This window comes from Podarcis liolepis (assembly GCF_965112155.1).
Source record: "Podarcis liolepis genome assembly, chromosome: 3".
Lineage (NCBI taxonomy): Eukaryota > Metazoa > Chordata > Lepidosauria > Squamata > Lacertidae > Podarcis > Podarcis liolepis.
Window position 1 is genome coordinate 124852972 of NC_139557.1, and position 20666 is coordinate 124873637.

Here is a 20666-nt window from a genome sequence, read left to right on the forward strand (position 1 = left end):
CAACAACAGCAACAGAGGGCAAGGAGAGGCCTGGGTCCTGCTGGCCAGCTCCCCAGAGGAATGGGGGCACTGGGTGGACAGGGTGCTGCTCCTTCTTTGGGCTCTCCATATCGACTGCAGAACCTCCATGCCCAGGGACAGTCTACCTCTGAGTACCAGACAGTGGGGAACACAATTGCTCTTCTCTCTCAATTTGAGACTGGCTGTCTACATGCCATGCCTTCTACAGGACATGGCTTCCTCCCTGCTGCAAGAACCCAGGGAACTATAGTTCTCTAAGGGCACTGGGACTTGTAGCTCCAGAGGGCTGCCTCACCTCGCAGGCAGAAGACTGGCCTTCCTGGGGAATTGGGGAGGGGGTCGCTGGGTCAGCCTCTCCCGCAGGCCTCCGAGGTCCCCTGTGGGATGACCCCTGCCTTCCTGCCTCGTGGTCTTCGCGCCTGGTGGGGCTGGGGTCCCTGGAGAGCCTGGCTGGACAGGCGTGGGAGGCACGGGGGTTATTTCAGGGCCGGGGTCTTGTCCCCGAGGGATCGATGGGGATGAAAGAGATCCCAGAAGCGATCTTGGCGGGCAGGAACCAGCCGGGGGAGGTCTAAGAAACAAAGGCTTCCCTGTCTCAGACGTGACACACACCCCTTGGGACCGTCCAGACGGATTGCTGCCTGGCAACTCTCCTGGCTAGTGACGTGGGACGCCTGGGGTGGGACGGGGGCCAGGAATCCCCCCGGAGCAGCGGCGGAGGGGCTGCCCCGACGGGGCCCCCGCGGCGTGGTGGGTCCGTGGCCAGCCGCCCCGTGGCAGGCACCTCGCTCGGTAGCCGCGCCGCGCGTCCTCCCGGGGGCCGTGCGGGCTGGCTGCCGGCCCGCGCCCGCGCCCGCCCCCTCCCCGCGCCTCCTCCCACCCCTCCTCCTCCCGGCCCCGACAGTAACGAGAAGCAGATGTCGGCAGCCGCAGCGAGGAAGGAGCGGGGCGGAGGGGGCGGCCCGAAGGAGCGGCCGAAACTCCCCTCCTGGCGGTGGCCGGGCGCTGGCTGGCGAGGCGAGGGGGGCGAGCTGGGGGGCTAGCCGAGGCCAGCCCGGGCCGAGGGAGCGGGGAAGCCCGCGATGGGCGGCGGCAAGGGGGCACGGGGGCCCAGGCCGGCCAGGCAGGAAGTCGGGGGGGAGTGAGCCAGCCCGCTAGCCGTGCGAAGTTTGCAAAACTGTCCTTGCGCGCCCAGCCGGAGCCCAGAGCGAGCGCAGAGCCAGGAGGGAGTCCCGGGCTGGCGTCGGGGGGCCCCGCCATGCGCAGCTGACCACCCTCGCCGGGACCCCCGAGCACCAGGATGGCCGGCCCCGGGGCCGCCGCGTGGCTCTGCCTCTGGTGGGGCCTGCTGGTCGGGCCGGCGGGCACCATGAACTACCCGCCCCGCTACAGCCTCTACACGGGCGCCGGGCTGCCCTTCGCCGCGCACGTCCAGGGCGCCGGGCAGGCGGCCAACGGAGGGGCGCGCGTGGCCAGTCGCCACAGGTAAGCCGGCGCGCAGGGGGGCAGAAACCGAGAGAGGGAGGGAGGGAGAAGCGGGGGGGCATCCAGCCCCGCGATGCCTGCACTGGCTGGCAGCCGCGCTCGCCTCGGAATTCGGGCAGGGCTCTCCCTCGCGGGCTTCCTCTGCATGCCAAGCAGGCGCCCAGAGAGCGAGGGGCGCTGGAGGCTGGAAGTCCCGGACCAGCTCGAGGGGGCGGGAAGAGGGAGCAGGGCTGGGGGCTTCTTGAACATCCTACACAGGTCCCCCCCCCCAGGTCCTGCCAGGGGTTCTGGAGGGCCTTGTGCTGCCAAGGGGATGATGGGGGGCTCTATGGGGCGGGGTCATGCCCCCCCGTCCGACCCGAGCCAGGCTCCTCCCGGGCTGTGGGGGATGGGCTGCGGGTGCTGGGCCGGGGCGTGTCCGCAGGGACTTGGGACGTGGCTGCTTCGGAGTCCGGGCAGGGGACGGCGCGCCCCGGGGCGGGGTGGGGGGGTGAGACTCCCTGAAGGACTCTGCGGGAGAGGCGAGGCGAAGGTTTGGGTGGGTGCCAGGCTTGGGAGAAGGGGGTTGTCGGGAAAGCCAGTCTGTGGGGCGGGGGGCAAGTGGGGCACGTTGCAAGTCTGAGGCTGCAACCCCAAGAGCCGGAGTGGGAGGCGGCGGCAGCATCGCCTCCGGGGAGATGGGAGAAGCAACAAGGGAGGGGGCGGGATGCCGCCAAAGAGGGGCTCTTCTCTGTAGGCCACCTTCACCCCCCCCCCTCGGTCTTTCTTAGTACTCCGGGAGATTCCCAGACCAACCCAGGAGCGGGGGAGGGGAGGGTCTTTCCCAGATTTCTCCTCGCCAGGCCCCTCCTCGTGGGCAGGTTTGGGGGCTCCCGAAATTATGGGTTCGCGACGGGATGCAAGGCAGCTCTTCAGACCCTCCAAGCAGCGCTGCTGCAGCAACAGATAAAACCAGCCAGGAATAGGACCAGGAGGACCACGCGATCCCTTGCTCCCCTGCCAGATCACTGAGATCTCCAGGGGAGTCACGGCTAGACCCCCCCACCCCCGTCATGTCTCCAGTGCAGGGTTTGTGTTCATCGGGAATTGTATTCCAGTTGAGGTCAGACTCTCCCTGTTGAACTTCTGCCACCTATTGAAGACTTCTAAAAAAAAATAATCAAAAAATCCAGCAGGTATTTTAACTGAAGTCTGGCTTTATAGTTTTACCTTTTTGGTGTCACGTTTCTTGCCCTCTGCTTCGAGACAGTTTCAGCTCAGCAGTATAAATTGTTTAAAAGGAACGAAGCGAGTCCAACAATGTTAGGAGGTTGTGCGCAGACTTGAAACCAAAATAGCAGCTAGACGGAAGTCGAACTGTCCCGGAGCTCAAAGGTCTGGCAGAGCCGAGGGGAACGTCCTCCAGAAATCCCCAAAGGATGGGGGCGATACCTCCGGGGGCGCCTGAGAGACACCCCCCCCCATGGAGAAAGAGAGTCAGAGACACAGGCTGGGTTGAGGCTTGCCCCACCCACGAAATAAACCCCCTCCCGTTGTGGCTGCGGTGCAGGAAAAGCACTCTGCACACCCTCAGAGGCGCCCCTGTGATTATTCCACGCGAAAAGCCTTCTGGGGCTGAGCCCTGGCTCACCCAGCAAAAAATGCTGGAAAGGGGACTTCCTGTGAGGTGAGGAGGTGAAACCGGCAAATATTAACCAGCTGCCGGGAAGCCTTAATGTTAGCTCAGATCAGGGTCAGCCCGGAAGGCCTGGAGGCAATTCCTCTGGCCTCTTCCCAGCTGCCCATCCCAGCCAGGTCACCCCTCCTTGATCAAAGGTCCCTGGACAAGGGAGACCAAGGCAGGCAGGAAATGTCTCCTGGGCGCAACAGCCCCAATTCTGCCAGCACCCAGCCGTGACCAGGTGGTGCCTGGTGCCCATTGGGACTGGGGGGGGGGCGGGAGGGGGAGAGGCCAGGTGGGCAGCGCCTGGACCAATGAGAGGCCAATCATAGCTTTGACCCCATCCTCTTCCTCCATGCTGATTTTTAGAAGGGCCAAAACAAGGGGGAGGAGGACGCTGAGGGGCCAGGGCTTGTGAGAGCCATTGTGGTGCAGTGGTTAGAGTGTCAGACCAGGACCTTCGGCCACGGGGCTCACCTGACCTTGTGGGCCGTCCCTTCCTCTCTCAGCCTCGCCTTCCTCACAGGGTTGTTGTGGGGATTAATTGAGAAGAGATCTTGAGCTCCTTCGGGAAAAAAAGATGATATATCTAAGTGCAGGAAGAAAGAGCAGGCAGGAGCTGGCGGGGGGCAGGTGGGGAAGGGCCCCATTCCCCCTATGGACCAGCCCCCAATGGCTGCAATTGTGCATGGAGGGAGGGGGTGACCGTGGAGCAATGCCCCCCCCTTTATGCCTCCTCTGCCAGAAAAGAGCCGCCTTCATCCCGTGGAGAAAAGCAAAGGGATATTCCCAGCTGAAGCCACATCCTCTCTTGCTCAAGATCCTGGTCATCTCCGAGAAACGAGGGTTGGAGGCGCCTTCCCTGCTCCTGTGGGACAACCCCTTCTGAGCGAAGTCCCAGGCTGTATCAGTGGGGCCTGCTCTCTGAAGAACTTCACTCCGATGCCTCTGCCCCATCCTTGCCCCTCCTCCCCTCGCTCAGGACCCTTCTCATCAGGCCAATGGGCCATCGAGGCCAGCATCCTCTTCACACAGTGGCCAGCCAGACGCCTGTAGGGAACCTGTAAGCAGGATCTGACCACAAGAGAGGCATTCTCCCCTCCTGCGGTTTCCAGCAACTGGGATTCAGAAGCACTGCTGCTTTTGACTGTGGCTGGTGGCCCTTACCGTATTTTTCGCTCCATAAGACGCGCCTGACCATAAGAAGCAGCTAGTTTTTAGAGGAGGAAAACAAGAAAAAAAATATTCTGAATGAAACAGTGGATGTATGATTTTTGTGGTTCATGCTGTGGCCACAGACAAGATAAGTGATTTGATGGTGAGTTTGGGGTAGCCCAATGCAAAAATTCTGAGGATCCATGTGGACCTGTGCTTTGTAACCATGTTTTTGCGCCATTGCGGCCCCACAAAACAGTGGGTGCATGATTTTTTTGGTGTAGGCTGTAGCCATGGACATGCTATATGATCTGATGGTGAATTTGGGGTGACCCGATGCAAAAATCCTGAGGATCCATGGGCTTTTACCTCCCCCCTCCCAGGCAGCCTCCTTTATCACTACCCCCCCTTATTTCCCTCCCGATCAGCTGCTTCCTTTCAACACCCCCTTCCCTTTTTCTAAAAAAAAAGCATGATCTGCTTTTTGCCCCTGGGCAATTCAGCTCCAGGGACCACACATGTGCTCCATAAGACGCACAGACAGTTCCCCTTACTTTTTAGGAGGTGGATAAAAGTGCGTCTTATGGAGCGAAAAATACAGTAATAGTCCTCTCCTCCTCCATGAATTTGTCTAATCCTCTTTTAAAGCCATCCAAGCTGGTGGCCACCTCTGCTTCCTGTGGCAGGGAGTTCCACTGTCTAACTCCGTACTGCATGAAGAAGGGCTTTATTTGGCCTGTCCTGAATCTTCCAAACTTCAGCTTCATTGAACATCTAGGAGTTCAAGTGTTATGAAAGAGGGAGGAAAAACCTTTCTCTTTCTAATTAATTAATTTAGACAGAGCTTTGTAAAACACTAAGCAGAAGAAGGAGTGGAGTTAATCTGGGATCGGGGAGGGGTTGATCCAGAGTGCAGGACCAAGAAGCCATTTTTTGCCATGAATCAGCTGGTCGGTTCCCAAGCCTCCACGTCTGGCTTGAGTTTAGCAAGTTGAAAGAGACGTGCTGTTGTGTGTTTGGTACATCTTCTTTAGAATGAGCCTGTTGCCTGTGGTCAGATAGACTTTGCAGGTTTTGGAATTAAGACCAGAACCTCCTGGAACTCTTTGGCCACAGGCAATGTTGGGAAGAGAGTCCTGCGCCGTGAGACACAACCCTTCTTCCATGCTCCCTTCAGCTCTCTAAAAAACTGTCGCTTATTTTCATCCTAGCAGCAACTAGGAACTTCACTGTGTGGTGGGAATTAAGAGCCACCTAATTAAAGTGGCTTAGTCATGCTGGCCACATGACCCGGAAGCTGCACGCCGGCTCCCTCGGCCAATAAAGCGAGATGAGCGCCGCAACCCCAGAGTCGGCCACGACTGGACCTAATGGACAGGGGTCCCTTTACCTTTTAATTAAAAAGTAGTGATGTATGGAAGTGAGAGCTAGACTATAAAGAAGGCTGATCGCTGAAGAATTGATGCTTTTGGATTCTGGTGCTGGAGGAGACTCTTGAGAGTCCCATGGACTGCAAGAAGATCCAACCTCTCCATTCTGAATGAAATCAGCCCTGAGTGCTCCCTGGAAGGACAGATCCTGAAGCTGAGGCTCCAATCCTTTGGCCACCTCATGAGAAGAGAAGGCTCCCTGGGAAAGACCCTGATGTTGGGAAAGATGGAGGGCACAAGGAGACGGGGACGACGGAGGACGAGGTGGTGGGAGAGTGTTCTCGAAGCTACAAACATGAGTCTGACCAAACTGCGGGAGGCAGTGGAAGACAGAAGTGCCTGGCGTGCTCTGGTCCAGGGGGTCACAAAGAGGCGGACACGACTAAACGACTAAACAACAACAATGAAACAGTTCTCATGTCCTTGTCCAATGCAGGGGGGGGGGGTTTCAGCCAGATGTCCCTTGGGGTCTCTTCCAACTCTACAGTTCCCTAATTCCATAATTAGTGTTGAAGCAACAGAAGATGGCAAATGTAGGTTGAGAGAAAGATCCTTTTCAGACCTTCCCACCCAATTGTCTCTTGCCCATTTGCAAAAAAAGCCACAGCAATCAGCTCTTGGCCTTTCAGATGCAAAAGAACTGGGGGGGGGGTAAGAGTTGGGATTTGTTGAAGGAAAGGAAGGCAGGACTAGTCCACCTCCTCTGGCCCATGGAGAGGACTTGGGTGAAAACAGGGAGGGGGGCAGCAGGTTATCTGGGACCACATCAAGGCCAAGGTATCTCTCCACTGGTGTCTCTGAATACTAGTTGCTGAGGGTCACAGTTGCGGGAAGCTGTTGCTGCGCTTGCATCCTGCTTGAGGCTGTGGTCTAAACCACTGAGCCTCTTGGGCTTGCCGATCAGAAGGTCGGCAGTTCAAATCTGAGCTCCCGTTGCTCTGTCCCAGCTTCTGCCAACCTGGCAGTTCGAAAGCACACCAGTGCAAGTAGATAAATAGGTACCACTGCGGCGGGAAGGTAAACGGCGTTTCCGTGCATTCTGGTTTCCATCAAAGTGTCCCGTTGCACCAGAAGCGGTTTAGTGCTGCTGGCCACATGACCCAGAAAGCTGTCTGTGGACAAACAGTGGCTCCCTCGGCCTGAAAGTGAGATGAGTGCCAGAACCCCATGGTCGCCTTTGACTGGACTTATCTGTCCAGGGGTCCTTTACCTTTACCTTAATAGGGACGTGGGTGGCGCTGTGGTCTAAAGCACTGAACCTCTTGGGCTTGCTGTTCAGAAGGTCAGTGATTCGAATTCCCGCGGCAGTGGTGAGCTCCCATTACTCTGTCCCAGCTCCTGCCAACCTAGCAGTTCGAAAGCACGCCAGTGCAAGTAGATAAATAGGTACCGCTCCGGCGGGAAGGTAAACGGCTGGTTTCTGTCAGGGTGTCCTGTTGCACCAGAAACAGTTTAGTCCTGCTGGCCACATGACCCGGAAAGCTGTCTGTGGACAAATGCCAGCTCCCTCGCAACCCCATAGTCACCTTTGACTGCACCTAACCATCCAGGGGGCCTTTACCGTACCTTTTCACTTGAGGGCTTTGGAAGTTTGGGTGTCCATCTGTCAGGGTTGTGATTCCTGCATTGCAGGGGGTTGGACTAGATGGCCCTTGGGGGTCCCTTCCAAATCTCCAATTCTATGATTCTACGGTGTTCTAAGCTCGGTGGCGCATCTGAAGCCCTGGATGCCAATGTTGGTGGGTGTGGAGACTAGCTGAGCATGGGAACAGGGAGGGACCAGACATGGGTTTTCATGGCCAGGATGCGGCTCTGCTGAGGTGTTTCCTAGTCCAGGAGAGAGCACCACCAAGGCACCAGCCTCTGGCTGACCTCCCTTCCCTCCTGGCCTCAGCCACTGGAATTTGATTTCCGAAAAAGAGCTCGTGGTTCTTTGCCTCAAAGCCTCCAGGAGCAGCTCAGCTCTTCCACCCCAAGTGGGTTGAAGTAAACGGGTTAGCCTGTGGAACTCCCTCCCACAGGAGACAGTGATGGCCCTCAACTTGGAGGGCTTTAAAAGAGGATTAGACATGTTTATGGAGGAGGGGGGTGTCAGCATAACGGCTATGCTCTGCCTCCAGAGGATTCTGAAAGCCTGGAAACCACAGGAGGGGGAAGGTGATGCCCTTGTGCTCAGATCCTGCTGAAGGGGGCACCCGGTTGGCCACTGTGAGAAGAGGAGGCTGAGCTAGGTGGGCCATGGGCCTGATCCACCAGAGCGACGCTTCTGTTCTTCTGTTCTTCAGCTCTCTGTGGTCAGGGTGGGGTTTGGGAGCAGAGCACACTCTGCATGCGTGCAGAGAACCTCTCGGAGGGCGAAGCCTTGGCACCGAACCCGGGGCTTCTGGCGCCTTGGCTCCTTTTCACCCCTGCCTTCCGTGTCTGCCTGCAACAGAGGCCTTCCTGGAATGTGGAGGTGTGGCGTGGGGCTTGCTCTGGGTCTGCTGCTGTGGCCTGGACTGAAACCAGTGTGGGGCAGGGGGGGGGGCTTCCCAGTGCCTCCTGCAACCAGTCTCTCTCTCTCTCTGCTGCAGGAACTGGTGTGCTTATGTGGTCTCTCGCAGCGTGAGCTGCGTCGTGGAGGATGGCGTGGACACCTACGTCAAGCCAGATTACCAGCCGTGCGTCTGGGGGCAGCTCCAGTGCCCCCGCGTCATCACGTGAGTGTGGGGAGAATTGGAGGGGGGCACGGAGGGCCGTGCTGCTGCTGGCTGCCTGGGTGGGGCACTGCGGGGTCACGGCCTCCGTGGGCAGATGGGGTGGAGTGGCGGATGCCTGTGGCTGCTGCCTGGCGCGTGCCCAGCCCATCAAGGGAAGAGGCTGCCCAGCAGGAGCCAGATGGCCCAGGCGGGTGGGGAGGGGGTTGCCTGCCCCCTGGTGGGCATCTTCAGGACTGCAGACCCACTCACCGCTCCTTCAACAGCCCAGGAGAGGCAGGTGCGTCTGCCAGTCAGTGCCTGCAGAGGGAGTCTCTGGCCTTCTCCTCTGCTGTGCTGATTTGGAGGACAGAGCGTCCAGCCCCTCCAGTGTAGCGTTCCCAAAGCAAGGAAGGATTAGACTCTGGTTAATAAAATACACACGAGACTTAACCAGTAAGACTCTGGGAGGGGTGTCTATAATAATTCCCTCTCCACCCCTCAGCCCAGGTCGTTTTATTCACAAAAGAACTTTTTGCACAGTCTTCGTAAGAACCAATCAGATTTCCTCTGAGCATTTCAAAAAACCCCACGTGGGGACAAAGTCAGATCAGAAGAAATCCTGTTAACTGTAAAGACTACTCTGAGCATGTAGACATAGCGGAGAGTAAATAAAACAGGACTAGGGGAGGAATGCATTCAGCAAAACCCTGGAGGTCATAAACAGGCAGGAAAGGAAAGAAGGATGGCAAGGAAAGAGTATTTCCTTGTGAACTCTCTTCCTGGCCCTTAAGATCTACCTGAAGATTAAACTACATCAAAGCTAACTATCATTTTTATGACCCAGGATGCCTGATGAACAACTGGCCTGTGTATTTAAAATGCTGATACATGCCTGTCAGTCGTAGAACTAGGAAAGGGATGCAGAGGCATCGATTGATCAGAAATTATTGTCAATGACTCAAACCCAGGCAACGCAAGGCTTTCATTGCTGGCACAAATGGCTTGCTTCGTATTTTTTATAATTCCTCATAGCAATCCCTCCTGATCACTACACTCCAGTCACCTTCTCAATGGGACCAGCTCTACAGAGACTCTTCCTCTTGTACTGGCAGGGCTACTGGGAAGGAAAGCTCTGATCCTAAACCTCCACTGCCTTGTGAGATATCTTGGGGAGGAGAAAAGGCTCAGGAGGGAAACCCTACAGAAATCCAGGGTGGAGTCCCTGAGGCAGCTGGATGTTGTCTTGTAAGCCTCTTTCCAGCAACGCCTGCAGCCTCTTGCTGTGGTCTCCTTTGGCCCCCATCCGTGAGGCTGAGAGGGGGGGTCTTGTCGTTTGGGCAGCCCAGGACCTCCAGACACAATGCCCAGGCTTGCATCCTAGTGCTTCCAATGCAGCGATTTTACTTCACCCCCAGAGGTATACTCCATTGTCTCTCATGACAGATGGAGACCAGACCAAAGAGTGAAAGTGAACATGTGAACATGAAGTGAACATGCGTGAGGGCCGACCAAAGTTGTTGAGCTTTTTTTAGGATTAAAGTTTTTTTTTAGGATTTCACCCCAGGACATATACTGCCACGGGGCCTGGATTAAATTGACTGACGGGCCAGAATAGGCCCCCCAAAAGGAGTTTGGATATGCCTTGAGTAATAGAACTGTAGAACTGGAAGGTGTGGAAATGTTGTGGATAGTAGGAGAGGATATATTGATTTAATATCATCCTTTCTCACTTATGCTAGTGAGCTGGTAGCAGAGTACATTCTCCTGTACATTGCAGGAAGCTAGTTGGTAGATTCATTAGAATCTCTTGCATTAAGTAATCCAGTCTGGCTTGTCCAGGTTGGATTGTCCCTGGTAAATTCCCCTTTTATTCGCTCTTAAAAAGAATAAAGACACAAACAGTCTTCTCTTAAAAGTCACAAGAAGTTTATTTACATCCAGTTCACAGTATGATCCTGAAGGCAGGCTTGAGCTTGTAGTTACAGAAGAGAGGATTGAGCCCACGGGCTGCTGGCTGAGGGCCACCAGACAGCAAAAGACCATCAAGAGAGCAGCATCAAGACCAGCCCTTTTATGGGGTCTCCCAGGGACACGCCCATCTACCTGGTCACACGCAGGGGGAGGATGCTCCAGACCAGGTGGGACAGGAAGTCCTCCTGGCTGGAGCAACATCCCCCTGTGGGTCCACTCTGGCCAAACAGGAAATGTTGTACTTGACTGCTTTCTGTGATGTCACATCCCACAGAAGGTACCCCCAAAGGTCATGTAGCCTAACCCCCTGCAAAGCAGGAACCACCACCGCTAAAGCATCTGTGGCAGAAGGCCACTCAAGCTCTGCTTTTAAACCTCCAATGCTTTCTAGAATTGTAGAGTTGGAAGGGAATCACAGCTGAAGAATCCCTAACTGGCAGCTATCTGACACACTTGCTCCTGGGCATGTGGCTGGGACCCAGGGCACCCCTTGCCCCCAGTCCCAGTCCCAGTATGGATACCAGTGCTTTTATTTCTCCCAACCAGCAGGTATCGAAGCTTCGTTCGCCCTCGCTACAAGGTGGCCTACAAGACTGTCTCGGACATGGAGTGGCGCTGCTGCCCCGGCTACTCGGGTGACGATTGCGCCGAAGGTGGGGTGCCGCCCACCACCCCCCGCCCACGAACTCAGCCCGTCCGTCCCAACCTCTCCGGCTTCAGCAACACGCTCAGCGGTCTTGGTGGAGAAGGTACCCCGGGGAGGATCCAGGGGGAAGATGCTCTGCCACTCCAACCCAGGAGGATGAGGCGGGGGGCTGGACCCACACACTGGGCAGGACCCTCACCTGTCCCCACCACTGCAGGCCAAGTCACCAATGTCACAATGCCAACCCCGGTGGCACGAGATGTACTGGGTCAAGGAAAAATGATATTGATATATAAAAGAATTCCTGGAAGCAGAGCTCTAAGTTTGGGGCAGGTACTCTTTGCTGAGAGAACCCCAGCTCTTAGACCTCTAAAATATGCCCTTTAATGTGAGTTCCAAAGTTTCCCTCTCCCCCCAGCAAAGGAAAAAGACCCCACACTTGTTAAGTTAAAAATGGCCAGGTCCATGTGCTTCAGAGAAGCTGCACAGGCAGTAAAAATCAGCTGTTAGAAACTGGTGAAAGTTCCTAAATTATTGGCATAGGAACTGAAGAGTGGCTTGTGAGAGCCATGCGGTCTGAGCTGGAGCAACCAACTCAAACCTCTTCACAAACAGACTGGCAGAACAAAAGGTTTGATTAGCCATAAGCCATAAGCCTGGCAGGACACCCTATGGTATTAAACACCTTCATGCCTTAATTAGACTCAAGCATGTTGGTTATGTGAGGTGACCAACTCTTGGGAGATTTAAGCTCATAACCTCAGCCTTGGAGGTTAGCTTTGAAAGAGGCATTTAGCAAATTCGGTCTGTGGAGCTGAGCCCAATTTTGTCTCTATTATCCTGATCCAGGTGTTTCCATTCCTGCACATTCTCAAAGCATCTTTGCAAGACCTTAGCTGGGAGCTCACCAGCAGCTCAGGATCAGCACAGTGTAGCTCAGTTCCCTTGCCTAGAGGGTCTGATTCCCTGCTGGGTGGAGCAGCTGCTTTGCCAGGTGACAGACCTGAGTGGAGGTGTCCTGATGTGGCTCTCTTCTCTCTCTCTCTCCTCCCCCAGGGCACAGGGACTCCGAGAAGGTCCGGCAGCTGGAAGAGAAAGTCCAGCACCTGAGCAAACAGCTGCAGGACCTGCAGTCCACCATGGAGACCAGCAACACCAAACTGGCCGAGGACGTCCGCAGGGCCGTCGAGTCCTCCTTGAACGGCAAGCAGCCGGCGGACGCAGCCGCCCACCCGGAAATGAAGGAGACCCTCAACGAGATCCAGCGCCACCTGCAGCGCCTGGACAACCGCATCTCCAACCACGAGAACGGGCAGGGGGTGGCCCAGGGAGGCGGGACAGACGTCCACGGCGAGGTCCTGCGGGAGGTGGAGCGCACCATCCACGAAACCTGCTCCTCCTGCGTGACGGGCATCTTCGACCTGCGGCAGCAGCGGGAGGAAGACCAGGACCGCATGCGGGCTCTGGAGAAGCTGGTGGCCTCCGTGGACCAGCGGAACCGGGATGCTGTGGACACCGTCCGGCAGCACGTCAGCCGCCTGGCCTCCCAGCCGCCCGAGGATTGCTGCGCCCGGGCTGAGAGCAGGGTGAGCGGGCTGGAGCGGCGCCTCGACGCCGTCACGGAGGCCCTTTCCGCCCTCAGCGAGCATCTGGCCGGGCGCAGGACACCCCCGCCGCCTCCGTGGAGCGTGGACCGGCGCATGTCGGAGGTGGAGAGCCGCGTCAACACCACGCAGCGCAGCCTGGAGGAGCACTTTGGGGACCTCCAGATCATGCTGGAAGGGGCGGATGAGCGGCTGCGCCGTGCGGAGGGCCAGCTGGACTCGGTGTTCTCCCGCCTGAACGACTTCCAGAGCCACGTGGGGCGGGCGCTGGCCAACCTGTCGAGGGACGTGGGCGCCCTGAAGGACAGCAGCCTGCAGCAGCAGGGGGCGCTGGAGCGGGTGCACAGCACAGCCCACGCCTGCACGCAGATCTGCGCCCCTGCGGGCAACCAGGACTCTCAGATCAGCACCATCCTGAGCGACCTGGAGCGGAGGCTGCTGGACACGGAGGGGCAGCTGCGCGTCCTGGGCAGCAATCTCCACCAGCTGGACGTCTCGGGGAAGCTGCGCAGCCTGCAGGGTCTGGTGGGCTCCCACAGCGATGCCCTCAGCCGACTGGCAGGGGAGGTGGGCGAGCTGGAGAACCGCATGGTGGTCTCCGTCAGCGCCGGCCCCCCCGAGCTGGTGCTGCAGGCCAACCGGACCCGCCAGCGTCTGGAGGAGCTGGAGAAGGAGGTCCGGGGGCTGGAGCAGCTCTCCTGCGGACAGGAGTGCGCAGAGCTGCGCGAGGAGGTGAGCCAGCTGCGGTCCGAGGTGGAGGTCTGCCAGGCCGCCTGCCAGCCTCCCGGGCGGCGCCCTGACCTGGGCAAGGAGGCAGGGGACGCCTCCCGGCCGCTGGACGGCTTCAGCGTGATCGGGGGCAGCTCCAGCGTCCACCTGCAGTCCTTGCAGGGCGAGCTGTCGGAGGTCATCCTGGGCTTCAGCTCCCTGAACGAGACGCTGGCCGGGCTGCAGGCCACCGTGGAGAAGCACCAGACGGACATCCACGAATTGGGCACCACCAAGGACCACATCATCGCTGAGATCAACCGGGTCCAGCAGGAGGTGACGGAGCACGTCAGCGAGAGCGAGGAGCGCTTCCAGGTGCTGGGGCGTGAGGTGGAGCGCTTTGGGGGCGCCCTGCGCGTGGAGGCCTCCGACTGCCGGCGGGCTTCCGGGGGGCTGGCGGAGAGGCTGGCCAAGCTGGAGGGGGCGTGCGAGAGGCTGGACACCGTCTCTGGGAGCCTGCGCAAGATCAAGGAGGGGCTGGACAAGCACGTCTCGGCCCTGTGGGGCTGCCTGCGGGAGGTGAACGGGACCCTGCAGACCCACGGAGCCCTCCTGGACAAGATCCACGGCAGCCAGCTGGGCACCATCCACCGCCGGCTCAGCACCCTCAACGGCTCCCTCCAGACCTTGCAGGGGCAGCTGCACGGCCTCACCCTGCAGGATTTCACAGGTACAGACTCTGGGGCAGACGGGAGGGGGCGGGGGGGGCCTCTTGCCTCTGTCTCTGCCTAGACATCTAATGTTCTTCTCCATCCGCAGGACCTCCAGGGCTCCCTGGACTGGAGGGCCCCATGGGGAAGCAGGGGCCCGTAGGCCCAGCTGGGCCCCCTGGCAAGGACGGAAGGACCGGCTCTGTGGGGCCTCCAGGTGAGCAGCTGGCCAGGCTGAGTTTTTGTATCATGGTGTCTGACAGCGGAGCAACAAGACGACCCTCTGGGTGCCTTCCTATGGTTCTGTGCCTCCCTCGGAAGTGGGTTGGGCTAGATGACCTTTGGGAATCCCTTCCAACTCTACAATTTGGGGGTTGCTTGGCTTCCCAGAGCCAATTGTGTCCCAACACCCCCCTTTCCTTGCCCTGGGAGCACCAGGGGATCGGGGCCTTTGGAAGCCCACAAGAGTCTCCCCAGAACAATTAACCCTCTATGTGCTGCAGTGGGCTGGTGCCCTCTCCTGGACAGAGGGGGAGCTGCACTGGGAAGGGGTCCCCTTCCCTGCCCCATGCTGGGTTGCTCTGCCCCGTCTGAGACTGTGAGCTGCGTGAGTGGCAGCTGCCAACCCCCCAGTCCCCCCTCCACCAGAGGCCTTCTCCACCACCTCAGGTGAGCACACCTGCCTGGTTGACCACACATGACCCCCCCCCCCAGCCTCCCTTCTGGAGAGCACCCAGTCTTGTATCTAGGGGGTTGGGGGATCCATTCATTAATACCTCCAGGCCTGCTTGTTGCAGAAACAGGAGAGGGCCTTCTTGGTGGTGGCTCCTAGCATCTTAGGAACTCCCTGCCTTGAGAAGGTCGACTGGCTCACTCCTTGTTGTCTTTCCACCAGCAGCTAAAGACTCCCTTATTCCAACAGGCATTTGGGAACTGACTATTTTATTTTATTTTTAAAGGAAAGGGATTGTAACAGTGCTGGACTATTTTTTACCTTATTGGCCTAAATATAAGCCTCACTTTTCCTCCAAATTCCAACCATGAAAAGTTAAAGTACGGCTTATATTTACAACCTTACGCAATGCAGCTAAGAGCACAGGGCAAACAGCGCCAGGAGTGCCGCAAAGCAGCGCCCGCCCCACGCAGAGTCCCCTGTCTTCTTCCCCAAGGCCTGGAAGGGAGAGAGCGAGGAAGGGGAAAGGCTGCTGGCAAGGCAGCCCAACTCCCCCCCCCCCCGCCGCCCCCACAGTACGCAGCCAGGAGCAGCAAGGAAGGGAGCAGCTTATATTCGGGGGCTTTTTCTTTTTTCCTCCTCCCCTCCAATTTTAAAGGTGCAGCTTATATTCGGGTGCAGCTTATATTCGGGCCAATACGGTATTACCTGTATCTTAAGAGATTTGTTTTCATTCTGTTAGGGTTTAATTACTTTTTAGCAATGATCCGTGATATGTTTTTAACTTTGCGTCTCTTACCTGTGTCTTAATTTGTGCAAGCCACCTTGAATCCTGGCCTGGGATCAAAGGCAGGATCTGAATAAATATAATAACAATAATAGCAATTAATGAATTAACAAGTGGGACGGGGATGACCCCTCCCACCTCTCCCTTGTCCCCTGTGAGTCTCACCCATCTTCCCTTGTCTCTTGCAGGTCTCCCCGGAGAACAAGGTAATGACCGGGCACAGATGCGGGGGCTGGAGGGGGGGCAGGGGTGTGTGGAGGTGCTGCTGCTCCTGTCCACTGCAGCTGGGGGGGGGGACTGGTGTCCTCTCAGTGCCACTGGGTTCCAGCAGCCAGCACAGCCAGTCATCTCTGTTGGGATACTATCGGGGAGACGGGGACATCAGGCAGGCCCCCAGCCGGCTCCAGCCACTGGCCGGCAACCAAACAATCACCGGTCTCCCTTGGAACAGCATCACTCAGCGACACGAGCCTCAGATACGTTTAGAGACCCGTGCAATCTCTGTCAGCAGAGAGTGTAAATCTTCTCACAGCAGAAGAGGCGGACAGAGAAATGTGTAAGCAGTATATTACAGCATTTTATTCAGCATAGTTCAGGAACAGAGGAAAACATGTCTGCTTCCCTTTGTCTCCAGCAAAACAGCAGGAACACAAAAACTATATACAGAAGTTCCCGGCAGATCAGTGCTGGAAGTAAACAGGCACGTGAGGCACAACAGTCATGCCTGTTCCCTTTTAAGGTGAAATGGAACTCTATCCTAACAATCTCACCAGGCCTCCACATACCCTGTTCCCTCCTCTGTGAAGAAGCTACATGGCAGCGTCTGGGTGGGGGGTGAGCCTTGGGACTTCGGGCAGAGCCTTGGGGTGAGCTCAGGGCTACCTAGCAATAGCTCCCCAGGGAGGCGAACGGTGTCTTTGTCCTCTGGAGAGATCAGGGGCTGAACCTGGGCTGTGCAACACAGCTGCCCTCCCCAGGAGCTTGCAAAATGGCCCCTGGGGTGAATCTACACACAGAAAAAACACACACTACAAATAAAAGTCTGAATTTCAATTGTTAAAACAAAAGGAAGAAAGAAACGCTATGGAAGATTCGCTTAGAATTTTTTTTTGCTCTCCAGTGCCATCTGGTGTTGCAGGTTTATAACACATTCAAAATGCTGTTTTTTGACTAATGTGGCTGAGTCCCCAGCTCCCTGCTGCGAGGAGCGGCTGGACAGATGGACAGGCCTGGCTGGGAGTGTCCTGATTTATTTAGTTGTTTATTTCACAAAATTATAAATTTCTTGATTGTAAAAGAAGAAGAAAATCACATGAAATAGGCTTACAAAAAAGACAAACAATAAAATTATCAAAAGGAAAATGAACGGCAGTAATTTAAGACATCTGAAAAGTTGAAATAGAAACAGACTAAAAACAGGGTTGCGTCAACTTCCTAAACGTCTGGGCAGGCTTGTCTAAGCAAGGATGTTTTAAGCCGGCGCCAAAAAGAGTCCCGTGAAGGCGTCAAGTGGCAGGGAGTTCCAAAGTGCAGGTGGTGCCCACTAAGAGACTGAATTCGTACAAACACAGAGCAGGTGTTATGAGGGAAGCAGGCGCATGCAGAGTGAGTTGCCAGCACAGAAACCAGCCAGGTCTTGAGAGCCAGTTCCTTGTGGGTGGTCAATGCAGGGAGAAAGGGAGAAGTCCCTGAAAGTTTTTCTGTGTCCCCCACCCCCACCCCCCGCTCCCCGTCCCCTTGCAGGCCTGCCTGGGCCACCTGGAACGACGCCCAAGGTCTCCTTCACTGCAGCACTGACCGCCCGCCACGTGGAGACAGGGACCGTCGCCTTCGACCGGGTGCTGCTGAACGACGGGGACGCCTACGACCCGAAATCTGGTCAGTGAGGGGCTGGGAAATGCAGGAAGAAGAAGATGGGGCTTGGGGTGGGAGGGCCTCAGAAAGACAGGTGTGTGGGAATGTTCAGGGTAGCAGGAGAGGATATGTTGTTCATTAAGATGCTTCCTAACTTAGAGTTACATTCCCCTTTTTACATGCACAGCAGATAGCTGGCTGCAGGCTCGTGCGAGCCTCTCACTATTATACAATTCGGTCTGCCTCAGATTGAATTGTACGTTCCTGTTAAGTTCCCTTGAATTCCTCTTAAAAGAATAAAGACGCCACAATCTTATTCAAAGTCAATAAAAATAAGTTTACTTACATCAGTTCACAGTTGGATCCCTGAAAGCAGACTTAGTTACAAATATGTACATGTGGATCTATCCCATAAGGAGGAATGATCCCAGTGCTTCTGCTAGCTGAGAGCTAGCAGAGCAATCCTAGCTAGAAGCTGGTCCAACGAAGAAGGAAGTGAAAAAGAGGGGGAGTGGCAGCATGCCTCGTCCCTTTGATACCTAGACAGGTGAGGTCACACTCACCTTCCATCACATGCAAAAGGAAGGATGCTCCAGCCAGGAGGAAGAGGAAGTTTCGACTGGCTGGACCAAACATTCCCTCGCATGTCCACTCTAGGAAAACAAGGAATGTTGTACTTGACTGCTCCCAGCTTCCTGCAATGAACAGGGGAATGTGCTCTGCTACCACCTCACCAGCATGAGTGAGGAAGGATAATATTGAATCAATATATCCTCTCTTCCTCTCCTCAACACTCCCACACCCAGCAAGTGCTCTGGCGTGACTCTGCTGACTTGCAACAGGGTATCAGTCTTAAACAGGACGTTCTGGGATCCAAACGGAAGCTGCCATCACCTTCTGTGATCTGGGATGGTAAAACAGGACAGGTGGGGAGGGGGCATTTGGTTGGACACTCTGAGAGGCCAGGATCCAGTGGGCTTTCCTAATGATCTGATGTTCTCAGGGGTTGAAGAACTAGAGCTCCCAAAGCCAGGGAGGGGGCTTGGGGTGGGGTGCAAGGCAGGTGGGAGGACCAATGCCAGGCACCCGTAACGGACCTCCCCCCCCCCCGCAGGAATCTTCACCGCTCCGTTTCCTGGCCGCTACCTGGTCAGCGCCATCCTGACCGGCCACCGGGGGGAGAAGATCGAGGCGGTCCTCTCCCGCTCCAACCAGGCCATCGCCCGCAGCGACTCGGCCGGCTACCAGCCCGAAGGCCTGGAGAACAAGCCGGTGGCCGAGAGGCAGCCCAGCACCGGAGCGTTGGCCGTCTTCACCCTCGTCGTCCCCATGGAGGCCGGAGAAACTCTCTGCGTGGACCTGGTCTCCGGCCGGCTGGCCCGCTCCTCGGACGAGCCACTGACTGTCTTCAGCGCAGCCCTGCTCTATGAGGATGACTTGGGGGTCTAGGCGGCTTCTGGGCTGGGGAAGGGGGCTGGCTGAAGCAGCGCCTCATCCAGCCTGGGAAGGGAGAGCTGAGGACCCCTCCACACTGCCCTCTCGCAGCCCCAGCCAAGCCTCCCACCTCTGGGCCAACACCGCAGGGAGGGCGTCCCTTGCAGCCGCCAGGTGCTCCTCTTGCTGGCACCCCTGCCCCTTGGCCTCCCTGCCACCCATGGGGCGGCACAAAGCTTGCAAGACTCTCTCTTCCCAAGGCAGTGTGGGGAGGAGCGAGTGAGTCCTGAAGGCAGGATTCTGCCCTCTGCCCACTCAGCTCCCCAGGCCTGGCGGGGGTGGTGTGCCGCTGCCCAGGCCAACAGAAAGTGCCACCTCAATGCCAGCTGCCTCCATGGCCCAGCGGGAATGAAAAAGTCCCCTTTGTTATTTATCTGTGTCTGTCGTACCCCAGAGAAAGGACCCCTCCCTCCTCATGCCACTGCCCTCCACCACCAGCCGGCTTGCCCCCTCTGCTCTCTGTCACAGCTTTGCCACCGCTGGGGCTGCCTCTTCTCGCCACGTCCACTGCAGAGCTGCTCAGATGCCAATGTTATGCCAGGCTTGCCATGGATGGGCCAGACACGGGAGCCCCACCCCAAGGAGCCAACACCGCCATTTACGTGAGACGAGGAAGAGAGGCCCCTTCGCAGGACTGGGGGGAGGGAGGAGGGGGTGGGCGGAGGAGGAGGAAGAAGAGGAAGAGGAGGAAGGGGCCTCACTCCAGCCCCGTCTCCTGTGTGGGTCACCCTTCATGTATATGCTGTGTAAAGGCCCAACTCAGCTATCAATATAATTATTGAATAAAGAAACACAACTTTTTTAAAAAAAAAACAACAGCACCAACCACAGCCCTGTGCTTTCTCTGTCATCCGGGGACCATTCCTTCACTCACTGTTTTTATTTATATGCTGTTTTTCCACACACAAAAATATGTCACGCTTAAACAAAGAAAGCAGGAATGCATTTCAAAGCCAAACGATGCAAACATCCGTTTCATAACAACATAGCAAAACAACACACTGCCAAATGTAATATGAAAAAAGGCATTTCATTACCAGAAAGATAACCAGATTGCATAAACCCCACACCCAAGAGCAAAAATAACAAGGAGGCTTTGCAGTTCTGCGTTGGGCCTTGGAATGAACAGCAGCCACTGGCACAGAGGCTTCCAAGGACAAGGGGGACGGTGGTGGGTGTCTCCCTTGCACCCCAAAAGGGCACCACCTCCCTCAGCCACTGCTGCCACCGTCCTCCATCTGGAACCATCTGTGCCACGTGGTGTTTTAACAGAGCAACACGAGTCGAAACCTGGGACTCGGCTACATTAGTAAAGAAAAAACGTTATACGTGCGTTAAAACACTGTGACACCAGATGGCGCCGTAGAGCAGAAAACTTTTCTGCACAATTTTACATAGATTATAACAAAAAACAAACGAACCCTAATTTCTGACTTATTTATAGCATTTTTTTTCTGTGTGTAGATCCATCCCAGGTCTCTGCTGCCCCCAGGAGCCCCCAGTCAGAATTTCAACCGGAGCAGGAGGGGGATATTAACAAATGCCACACTCTGGGCTTAGGTCTCAGGTATTTTGGCTGCAGGCGGGTAGAGGTCTTTACTGAATGAGGCTGGACTTTGCGTGGGGGGTGGGAGTCACAAGAACAGCTTCTCAGCAGGGAGGAGAGGTGGGCAAGTGGCCCCGTCTTTTGGCAGCTGGTGGGATGGCTGGGCAGGGGAAGAGGGAGGGGCAGGTGGCTTCCTCTGGGCACAGTGGGGTGAGCCTGCGTGTGGGTCACGGCTCCACGGAGT

General features: G+C 56.6%; 2 protein-coding genes across 3 annotated transcripts in view; both read left to right on the plus strand.

Annotated features, from left to right (window-relative positions):
* Nucleotides 1–20666, plus strand: part of ABHD1 (abhydrolase domain containing 1) — a 119966-nt gene that overhangs the window by 15900 nt on the left and 83400 nt on the right. The window lies entirely within an intron of this gene.
* EMILIN1 (elastin microfibril interfacer 1) lies at nt 1113–19689 on the plus strand. Of its 2 annotated transcripts, none has more exons than XM_083494191.1 (8): nt 1113–1506; nt 8325–8450; nt 10947–11149; nt 12103–14088; nt 14178–14285; nt 15717–15734; nt 17272–17406; nt 18497–19689. In XM_083494191.1, the coding sequence occupies exons 1-8, from the start codon at nt 1322–1324 to the stop codon at nt 18829–18831; spliced, it is 3096 nt and encodes a 1031-aa protein (XP_083350317.1). In that variant the 5' UTR covers nt 1113–1321; the 3' UTR covers nt 18832–19689. The 2 variants fall into 2 exon arrangements, with proteins under 2 accessions (XP_083350317.1, XP_083350318.1); XM_083494192.1 differs by having other exon boundaries at nt 1114–1506; nt 10950–11149.